Below are 17,025 nucleotides of genomic sequence, written 5' to 3'. Positions count from 1 at the left end.
GAAAATGAAAGTGGAAGTGAAGACACTTGAAATGCTGCCACGTGACTATATTTAGTAAAGGGTGTTCCTGGCTTTGTGGATATGGTAGAGTTAAAATAATTCTCGTGGCCATGAAAGCCACCAGTTGGTTATGAATGAGTGCCAGTGAAAGGAAATATATCTGACAGCTGTTTTTCTGTTTATTAAACTAGATATCTTTCTTCAGTCTTGAAATAGATGACCCAGAAATTATATATTTAATAACAAACCTGTTATGTAGTAACCTATTCAGGCAGGAGAGGGCTGACGGTTCTATTTTTAATGCCATTCTCAGCTTACATTGGAAGTGTGAAGCAATGAGGCTGGTGATGCTGAAGACCACGGCCCTGTCAGAAAGCTCATCCTGATGATTCCAGTGATGGTCTGACGTGGAAGACTGTGCAGAGCATTTAATTCCCCTGAGTGGCTTGATTAATAACATGTAGAACAAATTCATAGATTTTTATTTAGCCACCAACTTAATTGCAAGAGCAATCGAGATGTTTGTGTTGTGGACAAGGGCAGCCCTTTTTAATTTGTTATTTTGTGGGTTTTATTTTTACATGCAATACAAGTTTCACTGTTGCCCTAATTAAAAAAAAAAATGCTTGAACAGAACTGGTTAAAGAGAAGGAAACTGATAAATGTCAGTGTGATTCTAATTGTACAGGCAGCTTGTTTAGTGCAGTTTGGAATCTGGTTCAGCATATTTGGTCACAGAATCAATTCAGTGAGAATAGACCTCTGAGATCGGAGTCCAACCTTTGACCAATCACCACCTTTTTAGTTCCAGGGTGCAGTTAAATGCCACATCCTGTTGTGTCTTGGACGGACATCTCCAGGGATGGTGACTCTGCCACCTGCTCCCTGGGCAGCCCATTCCAGTGTTGTGGAGGTGTGAATTTTGTACAGTAGGAGGTCATATGCATAAAGTTAGTGGTGGTGTCCAAACAGTTGGTTTCAGTTTTGCATCTGAAGATGCAAAGACTAGTTTTCCATCCTGCTATGTAGATTGTATCAGGAATTAATTTGAAGTACGTTAATAAAATTTACACTCCATTGTGTGATGCAGCAGCCTGCACATGGTTGTCATCAAATGGTAGCACAGACCAGAGCTTCAGAAAAGTTTGGGATTTGCTGCATCTCCCAGTGTGCCAAGGCTGGACTTGCTTTTATTGGGGGGTGCTGAAGTGCCATATGTGACTTACTTTGCTCTTTGTGCATATTTATTTAAAAATGTATTGAATCAGAAACTGGAATTTTTCCTCTTCTAGTGTTTTGTAGCATCTTTTTTGTTAGAGTTGTGATTTGAGGCCTAACAACTGGACTGAGGTTTTTGTTCATTCATGCCAATTAGCATCTGTGTGCCACGTTCTGATGGAAAACCACTTCAGTTATAGTTTGAATTTTAGGAATACTGCATGAATACGTGGACATCTAATGTACTGATGTTGCTCACAGCAATAAAATGGAAAAGTGTCAAATGTCTTGGTGTATTTGCCTGAAATCTCATAGACTTGTTCTCTCCAGGTTGAATAAATCACTTGATCCTACAGACACTTCTGTCACCTTTTAGAGAATAGTCTATCACAGCTAAAATCCTGGTAGCTGTCCAAAAATACCCATACAGCCAGTGTTAGCAGCTCTTGAGGCAGTGTTTTTCCAACATCAGTGGGATTCATTGCTGGTACCCACATAGTGGCAGTGGTGTGTTTGTATAAAAAACTAAAAAGTTCATCTTTGTATTTTTACATATATCAAAGAATTTCAGAATAGTTTGGGTTAGAAGGGTCCTTAAATATCTCATTTCAAGCCTCCTGCAACAAGCAGGGACACCTTTCACTAGACAGGGTTGCTCTAAGTTCGTCCAACCTGGCCTTGGACCCTTCCAGGAATAAAGAGTCCACAGGATCTCACCACCCTCACAGTAAAGAATTTATTCCTAATAGCTAATCTAAATTTATCTTTTAGTTTGAAAGTCTTTCAGTTTGATGCGTGTGCATATACATTATAAACCAGAAAAACACATATCAAGGCACAGAGTTTTATAGCATATCTGTTCTTTGTTTCCATATCAATCAGCAGATAATTCACAAAAAAAGGTTGAATTTAGCTTTTGTGCTTCTATTTTCTGTAAGATCTGCGTGACTCAGCAGGTGGTGGGATGTGTGGAAGCGGGAAGGAGGGTGGCAGAGTTCCCTCTCTATCTGTAGGGTTAAGAAATCACTGCTGGCCATGTGGAGTAATTGCTGTGCCTCGCTCCCTTCCAGGCATAAAGGATTTAACTGCAGTCCTGGTTTTCTCTCCCTTAATTTAGGGTAAGAATTGAATAATGCAGAATGACGTTTGTGCCAAGTTTCTGCAAATCTTGTGTGGTGCTTGGGAAAGTATGTGTTCATGGCCCAGGCACTAGGTTTGGAATTCCAGCAGGATTAAGGATTGCAATTACTGGTTGTACTGGCTTCACTTTTCCAGCTTTGGGAGAAATCTGCAGGGAAGATACGATGGTGTAGGAGGAGTTCTTAGACATTGTGTACTGTCTGTTCTGTATGGGAATTTTGGCAGCGGGCTGTGCCATGTATCAAGTGCTGCCTTGCTTATTAAAGGACAGTCCCTTTGCTCATCCTTTTCTTTCTTCTGCTTTAGAAAATCAGTTTTCTCTATAGAATTTTAGTGTGTGGGGTTTTTTGTTGTTGTTGTTGTTTTTTCCCTGAAGTTTGGGAAGTACTTTGAGACATCAGCATGGCTTGCTGCTGCGTAAACGGTCGGTTCTGACATTTAGGTGGTTGATGTTCTTCACAAAAGTAGAAATTTTTCATGAAAAGTGTTTGGAAAAGCACCAAAGCATTCTTCTGTTGTACCCTCACAGCATTGGTACTGGTTTATTGTCTTAATTTTGAAAAAAAAAATTGAGATGCTAGAATCACCTTTGACAGTAAATCTGCTATGAGTGCCTATCCAGTCTGCATCCTCATCTGTAACTGCTCTACGTACAAGTATTTCTCTTAATCTAAGCTTTTAAATGTAGTAAGAACCAGCCATTGAGGTCAAACCTTTATTTTTCATTCCTTTATCCTGGTGCTCTCCAGAGCAATATCAGTACTGATCCTAGATTGAGAATTATTTGCTTTATAGGACTGAGACAAAAAATAAAAAGACTGAGAACGAGATGGATGAGCAAGTTTTTTCTGCTGCTTTCCCAAAAGTTACCTTTCTAGGCTAAGATTGCCTTACTGATGGAGTTGTCTAGAGTAGTAGATACTATCCTAAGATGTTTAGCATAGGAGATACTACTCAGTCTCCTCTCAGAATCTACAGAAAGCAGCCACACACATGCGAATAACTCTGTTTGATGTCGATGAAAGACCAAAACTCAGGCATCATGTCTTGGCTTGGCAGTGCTGCTGCTTGGAGGACAGGGCCACCACCAGAGCCTGCGGTGGGAGGTGTCCTACAACGTGCTGATCTGCTTGTGCTGGAGTCCTGTTGACAGGGTTTTGTAACAAAATCCAGCACGATGAGTAATTGTCATTCTGTGCTTTGCCTCTGTGGTGCACTGCTTAATTCTGAGAAATCAGGGAAGAGCACGAAACACATTGTTTTCAGATAGAAAACTCGATGTATTCTGCAAAACAGGGTGTCTCCAGACTGCCCCCAAGAGCTGTTTGGTAGGGGAAGGTACTCAGTGGTCCCTGATGAATGGTGCAAGTGCTTTTCCATTTCAATGCCAACAGATCTCTTCCTCCACCAGTGCTGGGTGAAGCTGGTAGCTGTGGCCTGAGTATCTATAATCTGACTAGTCATACACAGATTGTGTCCACCCAGTGTGAGAGGGGAGCAAATGTTCACGAGGGAGAACATTTTCATCATTTTCTGTCTAGAGCTCCTTTCCTGCAATTAAGTGGCTCTGTTTTGTTTGAGGTGGTTAATAAGCAGTTGGTTCCTGTGTTCGCCACACACCAAACTTTGTGTTCAGTGGTTAAACAGTGTCAGCCCAGAGAGGAAAAGTAATTTGATGTTCTCTTAGCATGTTGAACATACTGTATTTATCTAATTGTGTATTCAGTTTAGGTTTCATTTCAGGCTGTAGTGGGCGTTTGAATCTTCACTCTCGGTAGTTTGATCCTATTTGCCAGGTTTCAGGAAGTCTTGCGTTCAACTTAAAGGAATGTATGTAAGCTCTGAATAGAATTGTTAGACATAAGTAGTTCAACCAAATCTTTTTCTTAGGTAAGCTGATTTTAAAATTATATTTTTTTAAAACCTTTTCTTCATTCCATGGTCAAATGAAAAAAATAATGTAATGGGGAAGTTTCATCTTCACGTTTGTTCTCTGGCTTTGTATAAAACTGAGTATTTGAAGGCTGTAATGCTTCTCCCTTAGTATGTTTTGCAGCCTTGGCTTTAATATTCGAACTCACTGTTTTCTCTTCCACAGTATTTGATTCTGAAGCTTGAAAGACCTGCCATAGTCCAGAGCATCACATTTGGCAAATATGAGAAAACACATGTCTGCAATTTAAAGAAGTTTAAAGTCTTTGGTGGGATGAATGAGGAGAATATGACAGATCTCTTATCCAGGTAAGACGTGATTCCTTCAGCTCTGGGAATTGTAAAGGCTGGACCAAAATGCCCTTCCCCCTTGGCTCCCCAGCAGACACACGGCCAGCAGAGGGGCAGAGCTGTGGTTGTGACCCTGCCATTGGCTGCCCTCGTGTTTGTGGTCAGGTCAGAGAGCCGCAATCCCAACGCTCGCTCCAGGAGCCTTCCTTATCCTGCTCTAACCACAGAGGGTTTGTGGAGAGCAAGCTCTTGGGGATTGGGGAGAACTGAGTGCTGGATTGCAGTTCCTTCCTTCCCTGTGTTGAGGCATGGGAGGAATGATTTCCCAGGTGTAGGGGACTTTGAAGTAACTTTTAAAAGCCCAAGTAACCTCCCCATGTCAAAACTGTCATTGCAGCCTTAAAGATATGAACTAGTCAGCTGCTCTGCCTTTTTCAGACGGGTAAATAAATCGAACAGGCAAATGGAAACTTACATTTTCCTTTGTTTAGTTTGATTTGGTAGAGCTGTACTGATAGGGACTAAAAAAAGCCTTTTGGCTGTTCAGGTTATCCAGAACTTCTGAGCAGTTGCTAATATAAATTTGCAAGGGCCTTTTAAGGAATATGCTGTTTCAGAAAGAGAGAGTTAAAATCTAGGAGTACAAGAGAAAAGAGTAGCAAGAACCGTTGTATTTTGGGAGGCCTGCAGAAGAGAAGTGCATCTCCAGGGTATGTATGGGTACATCACCTGTAGTCAAGCAGAGTAGCCATGGACAAGTGTTGTAGGTATCATTCAAGACCATATAGAATCTATCTACAACCCTTCCCACACTTTTGCCCTCTTTAGATAGATCAGTCTTGAAACCTGCCTTTATTCCTCTTAAAATTGTGGGGGAAGAGGTCTTTTAGTATCATAGTAATTATTGGCATTTAATATCGTTTCACTTCTGCTGAAGTTTAATAAAAATCCTCATTTTGGGACCTGTACTGGTATTTTCAGTAAAAATGGACTGAAGATTTTCGATAAATTTTACTAAATATTTGATATTTTTAGAAAGCAATGCCCATAAATGAATCACAAAGTGCTTTGTCAGGGTGATAACTTCGAGATCTGATCCCTCTCCCTCTTGAGAATGGAAGAGTGCAGTTCAGCACATCAGGGGCTGAAGTCTCAGGGTTCCAGGTGCAGAGGAGCAGAACTGATCCAAAGCCAATTCCCTCCCAAAATCCCAGTGCTGCCTCCCAGGGAGGCACAGGTAGGTGGAGAGCAGCCCAGGCCTTGGTCCAGCACGTGTACTGATGATTCAGAGTGGTGTGAAACGAGCTGCGTGTTTCAGGCGTGACCTAGATTGCATTTATTAGCTAGTCCTAAAATACAAGGTAAGATTTAGTAACCTTATTTATTTTTTCCCACAGTGGCTTAAAGAATGATTATAACAAAGAAACATTCACCTTGAAGCATAAAATTGATGAACAGATGTTCCCCTGTCGATTCATTAAGATAGGTAAATGCATTTTTTCAGCATTCTGAGTAGAAAATAATCTCTTCTGATACTTGTGCCTGTCTTGGCACTTGTGAGTTCATTGTACTCAGGCAAAGTATCCACAATAGCTGTTTCATTTCATCATCTTCTAGGCTGGTTAGATTGGAACACAGTGAAGTCCTGTTAATAAGAAATAGTAGCTTCATAATTTAGATCCTGGGGAGTGAAAGCAAAATAGAGCAATTTTCAGAAATACAGCTGTTGAGTCAACTAATTGCGGGAGAAGCTGCTTACTGTCTTCCTATGAATTGCTATATGGAGCTTTAAATAAATAACTAAGGTAAATACCAGTAAAAGTTTCAGCATTGACAGCCCTCGAGTCTGAAAAAGCTTGAAAAGTTTTGTTCTCAAACATGCTCTCAACACATAAAGCAACAGCAGAAGCCTCCCTTGTTCTCTCCTTGCTGCTCTTACCATGATGTCTCACTCACCTCTGGGTCAGGGGAGGGTTCTACCCCTGATGTTCTGCTTTGGCTGGGGCAGGGGCTGAGGGGTGCTCCCAAAGGCCAGGTACTGGGATGTGTGATGGGAGCAGGTGAGGATATCTCTTCCTTGCTTTCTGCAGGCCAGAGAGAACAAGAGCCTTATAGTTGTTGGATGTAATCCAAGGATTTGGAGCCTTTCAGCTTGCTCAGTAAATTTATCTTTCCCTTCCTACTTACTGAGAAGGTACAAGAATGACTGGGTTTAAACTAGCTGTTTAAGGTTAAAAATAGAGCAAGGAGGTAGTTGCTGAAAAATGAGATAAGATCCTGTTGGCTAATTTAGATGAATTTAGGAGTGGTTTGATGTGTTGGGTAATTCCTTTGCCAAGACTCTGTTGATAGTGGCTGTGTAGGGGCTCCCCTCAGAGCCTTTTGCTCCAGTGTGTTCTTCTTAAATCTCTTCATGTTTGTCAGGAACTGAAAGCTTCAGGCTGGGAATACAGTAATCATTTGTGGGGTTTCCTGTTCTTAGAGAAGCAGAGGATTTGGTTGTTCACTGGGCTGGTTTCTGGCTGCTACATTTGGAAGCAACTGTAGTGCTTGGCTTTAGGAAACCTCAAGAGTAGCAGAGGAATCAAGTTAAAGATTGACTACTTCAGGGAAGTTAAATGAATTTTTAAAAACTCTATTTTTTTGTTCTGAAGCTTCCAGCATTAAGTTTTTGAAAAATATTATTTTTCAGTGACTAAAAACCAGCAAGTAGTTCCTGGAGAACTAAAGGGGCCTGTGGAAAGATTTCTGGCTGCTTCTTTGGATGTGTAAATTGTATTCCAGGAAAGTGTATTCTGATGAAATGAAGTGTAGCCATGAGTTGAAACTTGTTAAGAAAGTGAAATGCTGATTAATTTCTACTACCAAGATGTTTTCCTCTGAAATTGCATGAGTACCTTGTTTTCTGGGATGGAATCTTCACGTAGCACTTCTCACAAGGGCATGTAGTGATAGGACAAGAGGAGACAGCCTTATCTGAAGGAGGGTAGATTTAGATTAGATATTGGGAGGAAAATCCTGATTGTGAGGGTGGTGAGGCCCTGGCACAGGGTGCCCAGAGGAGCTGTGGCTGCCCCTGGATCCCTGTAAATGTCCAAGGCCAGGCTGGACAGGGCTTGGAGCCCCCTGGGATAGTGGAAAGTGTTCCTGCCCATGGCAGGGGGATGAGGTTGGATGCTCTTTCGGGTCCCTTCCAACCCAAACCATTCCATGAATAAACATTATTATCTACATTAAGATTAGGTTTGCATTGAGCTGTCACTTCCTCACTGGTTATGGTTTGAGATGAGTTTTCCTTTATCTATAGCCTTTCATTTCCTGAAGCTGTCTTCCATGAAGAAGACTTTCCTATGCTAAGACAGAACTGGAAATGATGTTTTCACCCAAACCTATGGAAGCCTGTGGTTGATGGCTGGTGTCATTTTATTGATGAAGTTGTGAGAGCATTTTTTGCTGTGAAACAACTGCAAAACACTGTTACGAAATTCTGTTATTTTTCAGATTCACAGCTTGAAAATGTTTTGAGTTTGTTAAAATTTCCAAGCTGCTAGCCAAAGTAACTCTAAATTTCAAGCACCGTGCTGTGTTCCTGGTAACAGTGCCAGGAATCGAGGCCAAAATCTGCCCTTTTGGACTCTCGGGGACTGACACGGCGAAATCCCGCTATCAGTGAGGTTTGGGTTTGGGGGTTTGCAGCACTTGAATCAGGAATTGGCTTTATGATTCCACAGATCATCACAGGGAACTACAATAGCATTATCAATAACACAACAGTGGGGTTTATATGGGGGCACGGGCAGGAGGGGCCATGGGGATATCTGGAAGAGGGGAAAGTTCGTGCTCCAGCCCCTCATTGCCCAGCATATCAGAGGAATTTTGAGGTTCATAAAACACAGAAAGAATAACCTCTCTCCTTCTGTCAAGAAAAGCCTTGCACTTCTTAGTTTAATTACTTTAACTTCAGTTCCTGAGCACTGAAATGCCCAGTTGTGCAGGCTTTTGACCTACTTGACAGGTAATTTTTACATTTCATGTAGCACCTCATTAAAGAGCTGGAGAGAGGGAAGAAGATACTTATCTGGACAAAATATCGAAGAATATTCTTTTTCATGTTTGTGAGCTTTGTTTCTGGCTCTGTTCTCATGATTCCTCCCAGCAGAGATTTTTCTGTGCTGTGTCCTTGAAAGCAGAAGGTGTAAAGACTGATTGCCACAAAAGAAGTTGAAAAATGCCGGGTGTAATTCTCATTGCAGTTTGTTCCTAGCATGGGATTTGGTAACTGGGCTTCAAGATTTTTAAGCTTTGATGGAACAAAAATGAGGGATACTTTTTAAAATGGATATTTTTTTCATTTTTGCAAGCATGCCTGTTTGTATGTCTGCCTGTAGATGAGGGACGCAGAAATTAGTTTGAGAGAGGTGTTTAAAATTACCATGTTTATTGCTTTTGCTATTATCTTCTCTACTATAGAGTTGCAGTCCTTGCCTAAGCATAGCTATTATTGAGAAGTACTCCCTACAACCATCATTGTATAGATTAAGAAGTGTTTAAGTGACTCAAATACCTTCTGTTTCTCAGAAGAATATTGATTTAAAAAAAAAATTTTTTTTCCTCTGCTGAGCTTCTCTCTCTGTGGAGTGACAATTCAACTGTTCTGAACGGTTACACCTTTTAAGATGGATTGCTGTGGTACCTGCAGGAATAAAAAACATGGTGTGGGGGCTTTATGGTAAAAAGTGGAGGAATTACATAGCTTTAGGCTTTCAACACCTTTGATTGTAGTGTATTTCCATCTCAAAGGTGTGCAGAAAAAAGTGCTTCCATGCTGCACTTAGTGCCTTCTCTTTCCAGGTATAAGTCAGATTGTGGGTGCTCTAAAAGGAGATTTTTCTGAAGATCTGAGCATTCCTGTGGAGGCCTCAAAGAGAGGGAAGAAGAAAGGGTAAAGGTGTCTCCTGGGAGTCAGGAAGGAAGTTCAGAAATGGGGAAATGATCCAGCAGAACACTTCAACTTGCCTAACTGGAATAGAAATCACATTCTGGTCTCAACTTTCAGCTTTGTTTCTTTTCGTGCTCCTTTGGAGTAATTGACAAAGATCAGTTTTCTCTGCCTGTGCAGTCCTGGGGAAGTGTTTGCCTTCCCTTCCCTGTACAGCTTAATGTGCTTAGAAAAGATGGTTTCACCATGAAAATCTTGCTGTTAAAAATCAGTTTCTGGTGTTTTGTTCTTTTCTTTTAGTAAAAAAGACTGTTGGAAGCTATGAGTTAACTGTGGGGAGGACAAATGTCATTAAGTTGATGGTTTTGCTTTTTCTTGTGGTGAGAGCTACCCTGAATTCTTCTGTACATCCCAATAACTTCTTGGTTGTTGTAGTTGGTGTCAGAGATAAGAGGATGAATTGTTTGTTTTTTTCTGAGAGAAGTTCCTAAGTTCTGAGGAGAATTTCTGAAAAGAAGTAGAAGTGGGCAGAGAAGGTGGTAATACTTCAGTTTCGAAATTTGCCTCAGGTTTACCATCAGGAAATGTATGGTCTTGGCCCATTTGAGGTGGTCTGTGGTTTAGCTGAGTGTTTCAGTTCAGTGAGCAGATGGATAGGCTTTGATGTTTATAGCTGACCAAATACCAAATTTAACCTCGCTTTGGTCTGGTCTGTGTGTTCAGGTCTGAGGACAGACCAAAGGTGTCACCCTTAGAAGTGGTATTTTGTCCAACTGCTGCAGTACTGAGCAGGATATCTGGGACCCAACTTGAATTTAGCAGCAGTTGTGTTTTATGGGGTTAAGTTACCATATTGGCAGCACTCAGCTTGTGCAAGGGAAGAAAGTCAGCAAGAGGGAAATTTCCTGAGCAGAGAGTGTGGAATGTGGATGGGAGACAGGTGATTTTGATTTTTCTTATCACTTCACTTCTCTCTTTTCTCCGCAAAAATGCACCTACAAGGAACTGCTCTGAAACCATCACACTATGTGCTGAATTATCAAGTTGAAAAAAAACTATTTGAAAAGATGGTTTGAGAGCTGTAACATAGAAAGTACCTTCTTAGGGATATTAAAATTCCTAAAAGACTTGCATGTACAAAGTCTGTTTGGATTTTGACTGTTCCCAGAAGTTACTAGGAGTCTTTAGCAATAAGTTTGTAAATACACCCTCTAAAACTTAGAAAATCGTATGTTTGAAGATGTGCCTTGTGCCCAAACACGTTGCAGACAATCACAGATGTAGGTTGTTTGAAGTATAAATACTTAAGAACCTGTAAGAGCTCAAGAACAACTTTATGATGAGTTTGGGGTTTTTATTTCCTCAAGGAGTAGGTCAGAAAAATATGAGTTCAACAGGTTAATCTCAGTGGTATTTCACGGTGGTTTGAAAGACAACAAGCAATTTCTCTGTGGCAAAATAGTGGAAGGGAGGAGGTAGTGGACTCCTTGCTGTTGCTGGTAACTGCTCATTCAACTTTAATGCTGTCTTTTCCTGTTTATCAGTTACAGTCAAATAAAAAGGAAACAAAAGTATTTGAAATGAAACCACTTGATTGCACTGCAGTTTTAAGGAGTCAGAGTTCACACACAAGTTTTCTGAGAGTTGGAGTTGCTTCAAAAAGCAGAACCAGGTCTTAACCAGCAGATTAACCACAAAATCAGTGCAAGGCCACAGATGTTAACCCAGAGTGCTAGAGAAGCTGTAGGTAAGAGGCTGTAGTGTGTTTTGTGGGTCTTTTAGTATTTCAAGTCCATTTGTTCCAATATTCAGATAAACTAATATCAGCAAAAAAAGGGCACAGATTAAAGCTTAAAAAAAAAAAAAAAAAAAGAGTTTTTAAATTAGAAATTGACAGTTATCCCTCCCTTCCTCCTCCACAACTTCCTCCACAACTTGCAGATGTTACTAATTTTGTAAAATTTAAAATACCCAAGCTTCTTGTCTTCACCATTAGGGAAAATAATTGTTGCTGACAAATGGGGAAATAAATGTACTATGAGGAGCAAATACTGTCGCTAGTATGCTCGTGACTCCCATCTTTGTCAAAGCTTGTTGCCTCTTGGAGCTGTTTTTAATGATAGCGTTTTTGCTCTTTTGCTTAAAGCAAGCTTCTGCTTTGTAATGATCTGCTGTGTTAATGTTGCTCAGCACAGGTTGCTTTAAATGACAAACTTGAACATGATGTATATGGTAATTTTCATAAGCTAAGTTAAATGAGCTAGAACTTAAGTCAGAAGCACTGAATATAGTGTAAACTTTAAAAGCATTCTGTTGCGGTAGTGTCTGTTTGATGTTTATGCATCCCTTTTCTCCTTTTCCTTTCTTCTCCAGTTCCACTCTTATCCTGGGGACCTAGCTTCAATTTTAGTATCTGGTATGTTGAACTAAATGGCATTGATGATCCAGATGTGGTCCAGCCGTGCCTCAACTGGTACAGCAAGGTAGGCCTGCATTTTAGATGCCTGTTCGTTTAAAGATTCCCAGTCTCAGAATCTTGTGAAACTTCTCTTGCTGGAGTGATGTGACCTTTTCATTCCTTGAACATCAGCTATTAAAACAGCAACCACGCATAGCTGAAACCACATGGCTGACTTTGATCCTAAGGGAAACTTTCTGAATTTTATCTGCTAGTTCTCTTTGAGAAACCAACAAAACAGCCCCAAGAAATCCCCAAACGACCAGCATCACCCAAAAAACCTGCCAGGTAGACATCACGAGGAGAACATAAAAAAAAGGAATGCTGAGCCAAAGGGGACAGTATTAGTAAAGTAATATTTGTATTGGAAGGAAATGAATCTTAACAAAACCAGATTCTGTTTCTCCTTCTTCTTGCCTTCTGATTCTTTTAACTCCAGTCCCTGAAGTCCAGAGCCTTTTGGATTACAGATGCAGTTTTTGTTACATGGTATAAAAATTACCTTTTTTTTTTAAAGAGAATCCATGTTGGTATCTTGCACTTTAGATGTTTCCCTCTTACTGTCTTTTTGCTGAATACCCTGGAAGAGAGTGGGGCTGGTGCCCCTGGACTGTGAGATAAGATGCCATTTGTCATTTGATAGACAGAAAGTTCGAAGGGTTCCAAACTTTATTTTTATAACCTGGATTTAATTAATTATGAGAGATACCTCTCCTGTGGGAGGGAAGTGCACACTGACAACCAGAACTCATTTTATTGGTACATTTTGTGCACTGGATCTTCTGGAACGATTAATGAAACTCATATTGTGTTGCAGAGAAGACATCCTTCCCAGCTGATTAGGACTGAGTGGTGGAACAGTGTATCTCTGCTTCCACAAGGAGGAACTTAGAAGGGGACAGAGATTGTGTGTGATGAACAGACTCCCTCACCCGTTCATGGTGCTGCCAGAATGGTGAAAGAAGCCATGTGTGACTGTGGTGTCTGGCTCATGCCCATTTACACCAACATCATGAGCTGCTTTGTGGAGGATTTAAATAACTAAATAGCCCAGTGGAAGTTGTCTGGAGCTGCCTTATGATCCAAGTGGTCTTGTGGTCATGAGTCAGCTGATGATGGATGTCCAGTTCTGAAAAGTCCAGTTGACAGAAGCTGCTGATGGTTTTCCTTTTGCTGGCTCTGCATGTGGTGGTGTGTCTGGCAGTTTGGACCAGTTGCTGCAAGCAGGAAGCTCTGATTTTTATTTATTTTTTTTGGTCAGGAGTCATGCAGTGATGATGTCCACGTCTGTTTTGTTCCATCTTATCCCATGGAATCGGCACTTTTCCTGGTCAGCATTGTGTGTAGGGACGGCTTCTTCAAGGGCTGCCAGCATTGTTCTCCTAAAGCTTGGAGCCCCAAAGCAGCAGTGCAGAGACTGAGTCACAATGGTGTGGGCTCTGCTAGGATCCACTGCCAGGTCTTTGGTGATGAGTGCATATGTCACTGATGTCACCATCTCACAGAGGAGAGGCCAGTGTTGCTGGATCCGTGGAGAGGGATGTGCTGTCCCATATTTAGGGAAAGGCAGAAGGGTTGACCCGTTTCTTCCAGGTCTTTGAGATGGTGGGAACATTTTCATGCGTGTTTTTGGAAATCTCAGTGTCTTTGAAGTGTAATAATGCTTAACTGCCTGTGCCATCAGATGAGAGGAAGGTTCTACACCACATTGGCCTTCCTTTTTGTTTTGTGCCAACAAAACCTCCCTCTACTGAGGGGAGTGGAGCTGGGGATAATAGATAAGGACTGAAACATTCCTCAGCATATTCTCCTTGCTGTCCAGCTCAGCCTATTGCCTCCAAAAAGCATTCCCCCCTTTTTCCTGAGGAATGGACGTACTTCAGCACCTAAGAAGGAGTACTTTATTACTGGGTACCACTTCTGATAATGAGCACATAAGTATTTTTAATTCTGCGAGTGTATTTGACAGTGTTGATGTCTTAGTCTCATGTTCTTGTTATGTTTTTAACCGTAGGAATTATTTACAGCTTCAGATCAAAGCTATTATTTGGGCTGTCATCTCTTTAAACCTGTATGACAGCATTTAAAAAGAAGCCTTTGATATACTTTCTATATGCTTTTTTTTTGCTTAAAGCAAGGTTTTACATTTAACTTCTGAAGTACTACTATGGTGTCACTTGAATATAAACTTTTATATTGCATCAAGTGGCCAAACTCCATCCAAATCATTCCTGGCTATCTAAGGAAAGTCTGTCAGTCATAAGAGATTCAGTGGAAGGGAGGAGTTACCTTCTGTCCCAAGTCTGCATTTTGTCTGATTTCTAAACTGGAAGATCTAAAAGTGCAGAAGCTGGTAGTTACTGCTGTGCAGCTCTCTTTTGCTTGCTGTCCCTTTGAACAAAAAAAAAACTAATTTGGTTTTGGCCTTGACTCATGGAAGTGAAGATTTGCTTAAAGAGAGTGTCTTAGGCATCTCTTGGAAAGAAAAAAAAGGAGTTGTTTTTTGCCAGCTGTGCTAAACTAGTTTAGCGTTAATATTCCTTTGCTGCAGCCTTGCATTCTTATCGGTACATGTCCTTGGCCTTTATGTGGGCTGGGAACTGTTTTCTAAAAATGCATAGTTCTGGCTATTTGCAGCTGTGAAATACTGATGGATTAAGAACTAAAAATACAGCACATGGCTGTGTTTCTTTTTAGCTGCTTCAGTTTATGAGTTTCTTGCTATCGACCCATTATTTCGAGAGCACTAATTTTTGTTGAATGTCAGTGTTAGTTCCAGGTGTTCAGAAAGATTCTATTCATTTAAATACTATAAACTTCACTTTTAGCAGTAGTGTCCATTTAGGAATAAAATCTTTCATCTGTAATTTGATCAGTCTTATAGATGCTTAAAGTTATGTTTGCTTTTTACCACAGTAGTTGTGTTTTAAAGATGGAAACTGCGATTTTTTATTTTTTTTTTTCTTTAATGCCTTAGAATTTAGGCTTGAAAAGTCTGTTTAAAATAACTGGTTCTGCTACTTATCAACTTAAAAATCTGTGTTTCTTATGCATCTTGTTAACAGCTTCGAAAATTGTAGCTCTTACTCAGCGTTTACTACTCCCTTGTGTGTCTGTGCCAGGATGTTTGACCCAGCGTGGGTTTTCTCTCACCTTTCTCACCCCTTCCCACAGCCGTGTGGGAGATGGGCAGCTGTGTCTCCCTCCGTGGTGTGAAAGCAGAGGTTCTGCTTCAAAGTGCAGGAGAATATTTAGAAGTTAAAACTTTGGCGTGCACATAAATCCTTGTTGCTGCTGATCCCAAACCCTCACGAACCCACAGGATTTGGGGTCAGCCTTCTGCCTTTCTGTGGCAGGAGTGCTGGTCATTGCAAGTATTCCCGTTCTCACAGCTTTTTTTTTTTCCCCCTTCTGCTTCTAGAAAAGCTGTGACCTACTTACTCTTCTAAATTATTTTGTTATGTAAGAGTCATACAATCAAATTATGTAACGCTGATAGCGAAGGCTTTTTCCTGCTCTGTGCTTCGTGTAGGCCTTGAACAGCAGGGCCAAGCAGATGGGGGGGGGAAATAATGGTCACTCCCGAGATCTGGGACACCATGCACTCTCTTGTATGCTTATTAAATTGGTTGACACCAAATTGTATAATTTCTATACTGTTGGAAAGTAAATGCCTGCACAGCTTGTAATATCTCTCACCTGATATTCCTCCCTGAGCTCGCGAGCTGTTTGGGTGGCGTGGATAGGAGACCCTGTCTCTGGGCAGGTTCACAGGTAGTTGCCAGCAGTGCTGCTCAAAGGAAAAATCTCCATGTCTCAGAGGTTTTCTTGTGTTCCAGTAGTACCGTGAACAGGAAGCCATTCGCCTTTGCCTAAAGCATTTTCGGCAGCACAACTACACCGAGGCTTTCGAGTCGCTGCAGAAGAAAACCAAGATTGCTCTGGAGCACCCCATGTTGACAGACCTGCACGACAAACTGGTGTTGAAGGGGGACTTCGATGCTTGTGAAGAACTGATAGAAAAAGCTGTGAATGGTAAGAGAAGCAGAGAATTTGATTCATTAGTTTTAAAAAAAACACATTGAAGTATTACTTTCTTTTGAATGTTAGTGTGCTTAGTAGTAAAAGTGGCAGGTCCATGTGTTGTTTGATTTTCTGGTGTGCTGTCAGCTTTTGGACTTGTGAGTGTGTGTGTGACGAAGGATAAAAATTCATGAAATCTCTTATCACTGCTACTTTTGGAGTCTCTTTTCCCCAGAGATGACAAGGATGCATTTGAGTGGGTAAAGACAAGTTCTTCATGTAGGCCTTGGTGAGCTGAGGGTGGGCCTAAACTGTCAGGAAAGTCACTGGAATGGTGAGCAGGGAAGCAGAAGACTGGAGTTCGCAGTGGTGGTGGTCTAGATCCAGGTTTCTGGTAGGAGCTCACCACTGAGTTGGTGTTTAGGCAGAAGTTTTCAGTTGTGTTTGGATGAGGGTGCTCTCTTTGCTTATCGGGAAAATAATCCTTGGAGAATTGTGTGGAAGTCAGTGACTGGAGGCAGAGCCTGTTTTCCTTCCTTTGCAGAGTGGGACCTTGGCAGGGCAGTCAGTTTCATTGGAACTGCTATTAATTTTTTACTTGGAAGCTTTCTGCTTAAAAACATGGTGTATAAACAGTTCTCAACTCCTAAAAGGAAGGAGATGTACTCTCTCTTGATTGAATATGATACAGAAAGAGTGGGGCTGTTGCACTGAAGTGACTCTCAAGACCTGTGCAGCAGTTTTGGATTCTAGTCTGATAAAACAGAGGTGCTCTTGGCTGTGGGTGTAGAGGTTTTTGACTCTGTGCAGTCACTCATTATGGGAGACCTGTATTGGCATAAGAGGAAAACTTTGTGTCTGATGCCAGTAGAGTTAGGGACTGAGTGAACCAATTTCATGGATAGCTGGCACCAGAGATGTTATTCTGTAATTTGGGGCTAATCAGTCATTTTGTAATACCTTTGGAAAGATGCCAGTATACCTGCTGGACTCCCATCAATGTGGTTTGTACCACTGAAGCTGG

At 41.2% G+C, this 17,025-nt stretch overlaps 1 protein-coding gene across 3 annotated transcripts in view; it reads left to right on the top strand.

The window, feature by feature from the left end:
• The window catches only part of MKLN1 (muskelin 1), a 93,643-nt gene that overhangs the window by 17,258 nt on the left and 59,360 nt on the right, over positions 1-17,025 (top strand). Inside the window, exons 3-6 of one of the 3 annotated variants that reach the window (XM_040060981.1) lie at positions 4,457-4,599; positions 5,979-6,067; positions 11,894-12,003; positions 15,821-16,013. In XM_040060981.1, the coding sequence (XP_039916915.1) occupies positions 4,457-4,599; positions 5,979-6,067; positions 11,894-12,003; positions 15,821-16,013 (535 nt within the window). Of the gene's footprint in view, positions 1-4,456; positions 4,600-5,978; positions 6,068-11,893; positions 12,004-15,817; positions 16,014-17,025 lie in introns of those variants that run through there. The other 2 variants (XM_058420109.1, XM_040060983.2) reach the window with 2 other exon arrangements.

Source organism: Hirundo rustica, chromosome 4 (assembly GCF_015227805.2).
Source record: "Hirundo rustica isolate bHirRus1 chromosome 4, bHirRus1.pri.v3, whole genome shotgun sequence".
Lineage (NCBI taxonomy): Eukaryota > Metazoa > Chordata > Aves > Passeriformes > Hirundinidae > Hirundo > Hirundo rustica.
Note: the sequence above shows the minus strand (reverse complement) of the source record. Positions and strands in the feature narration are given on the sequence as shown.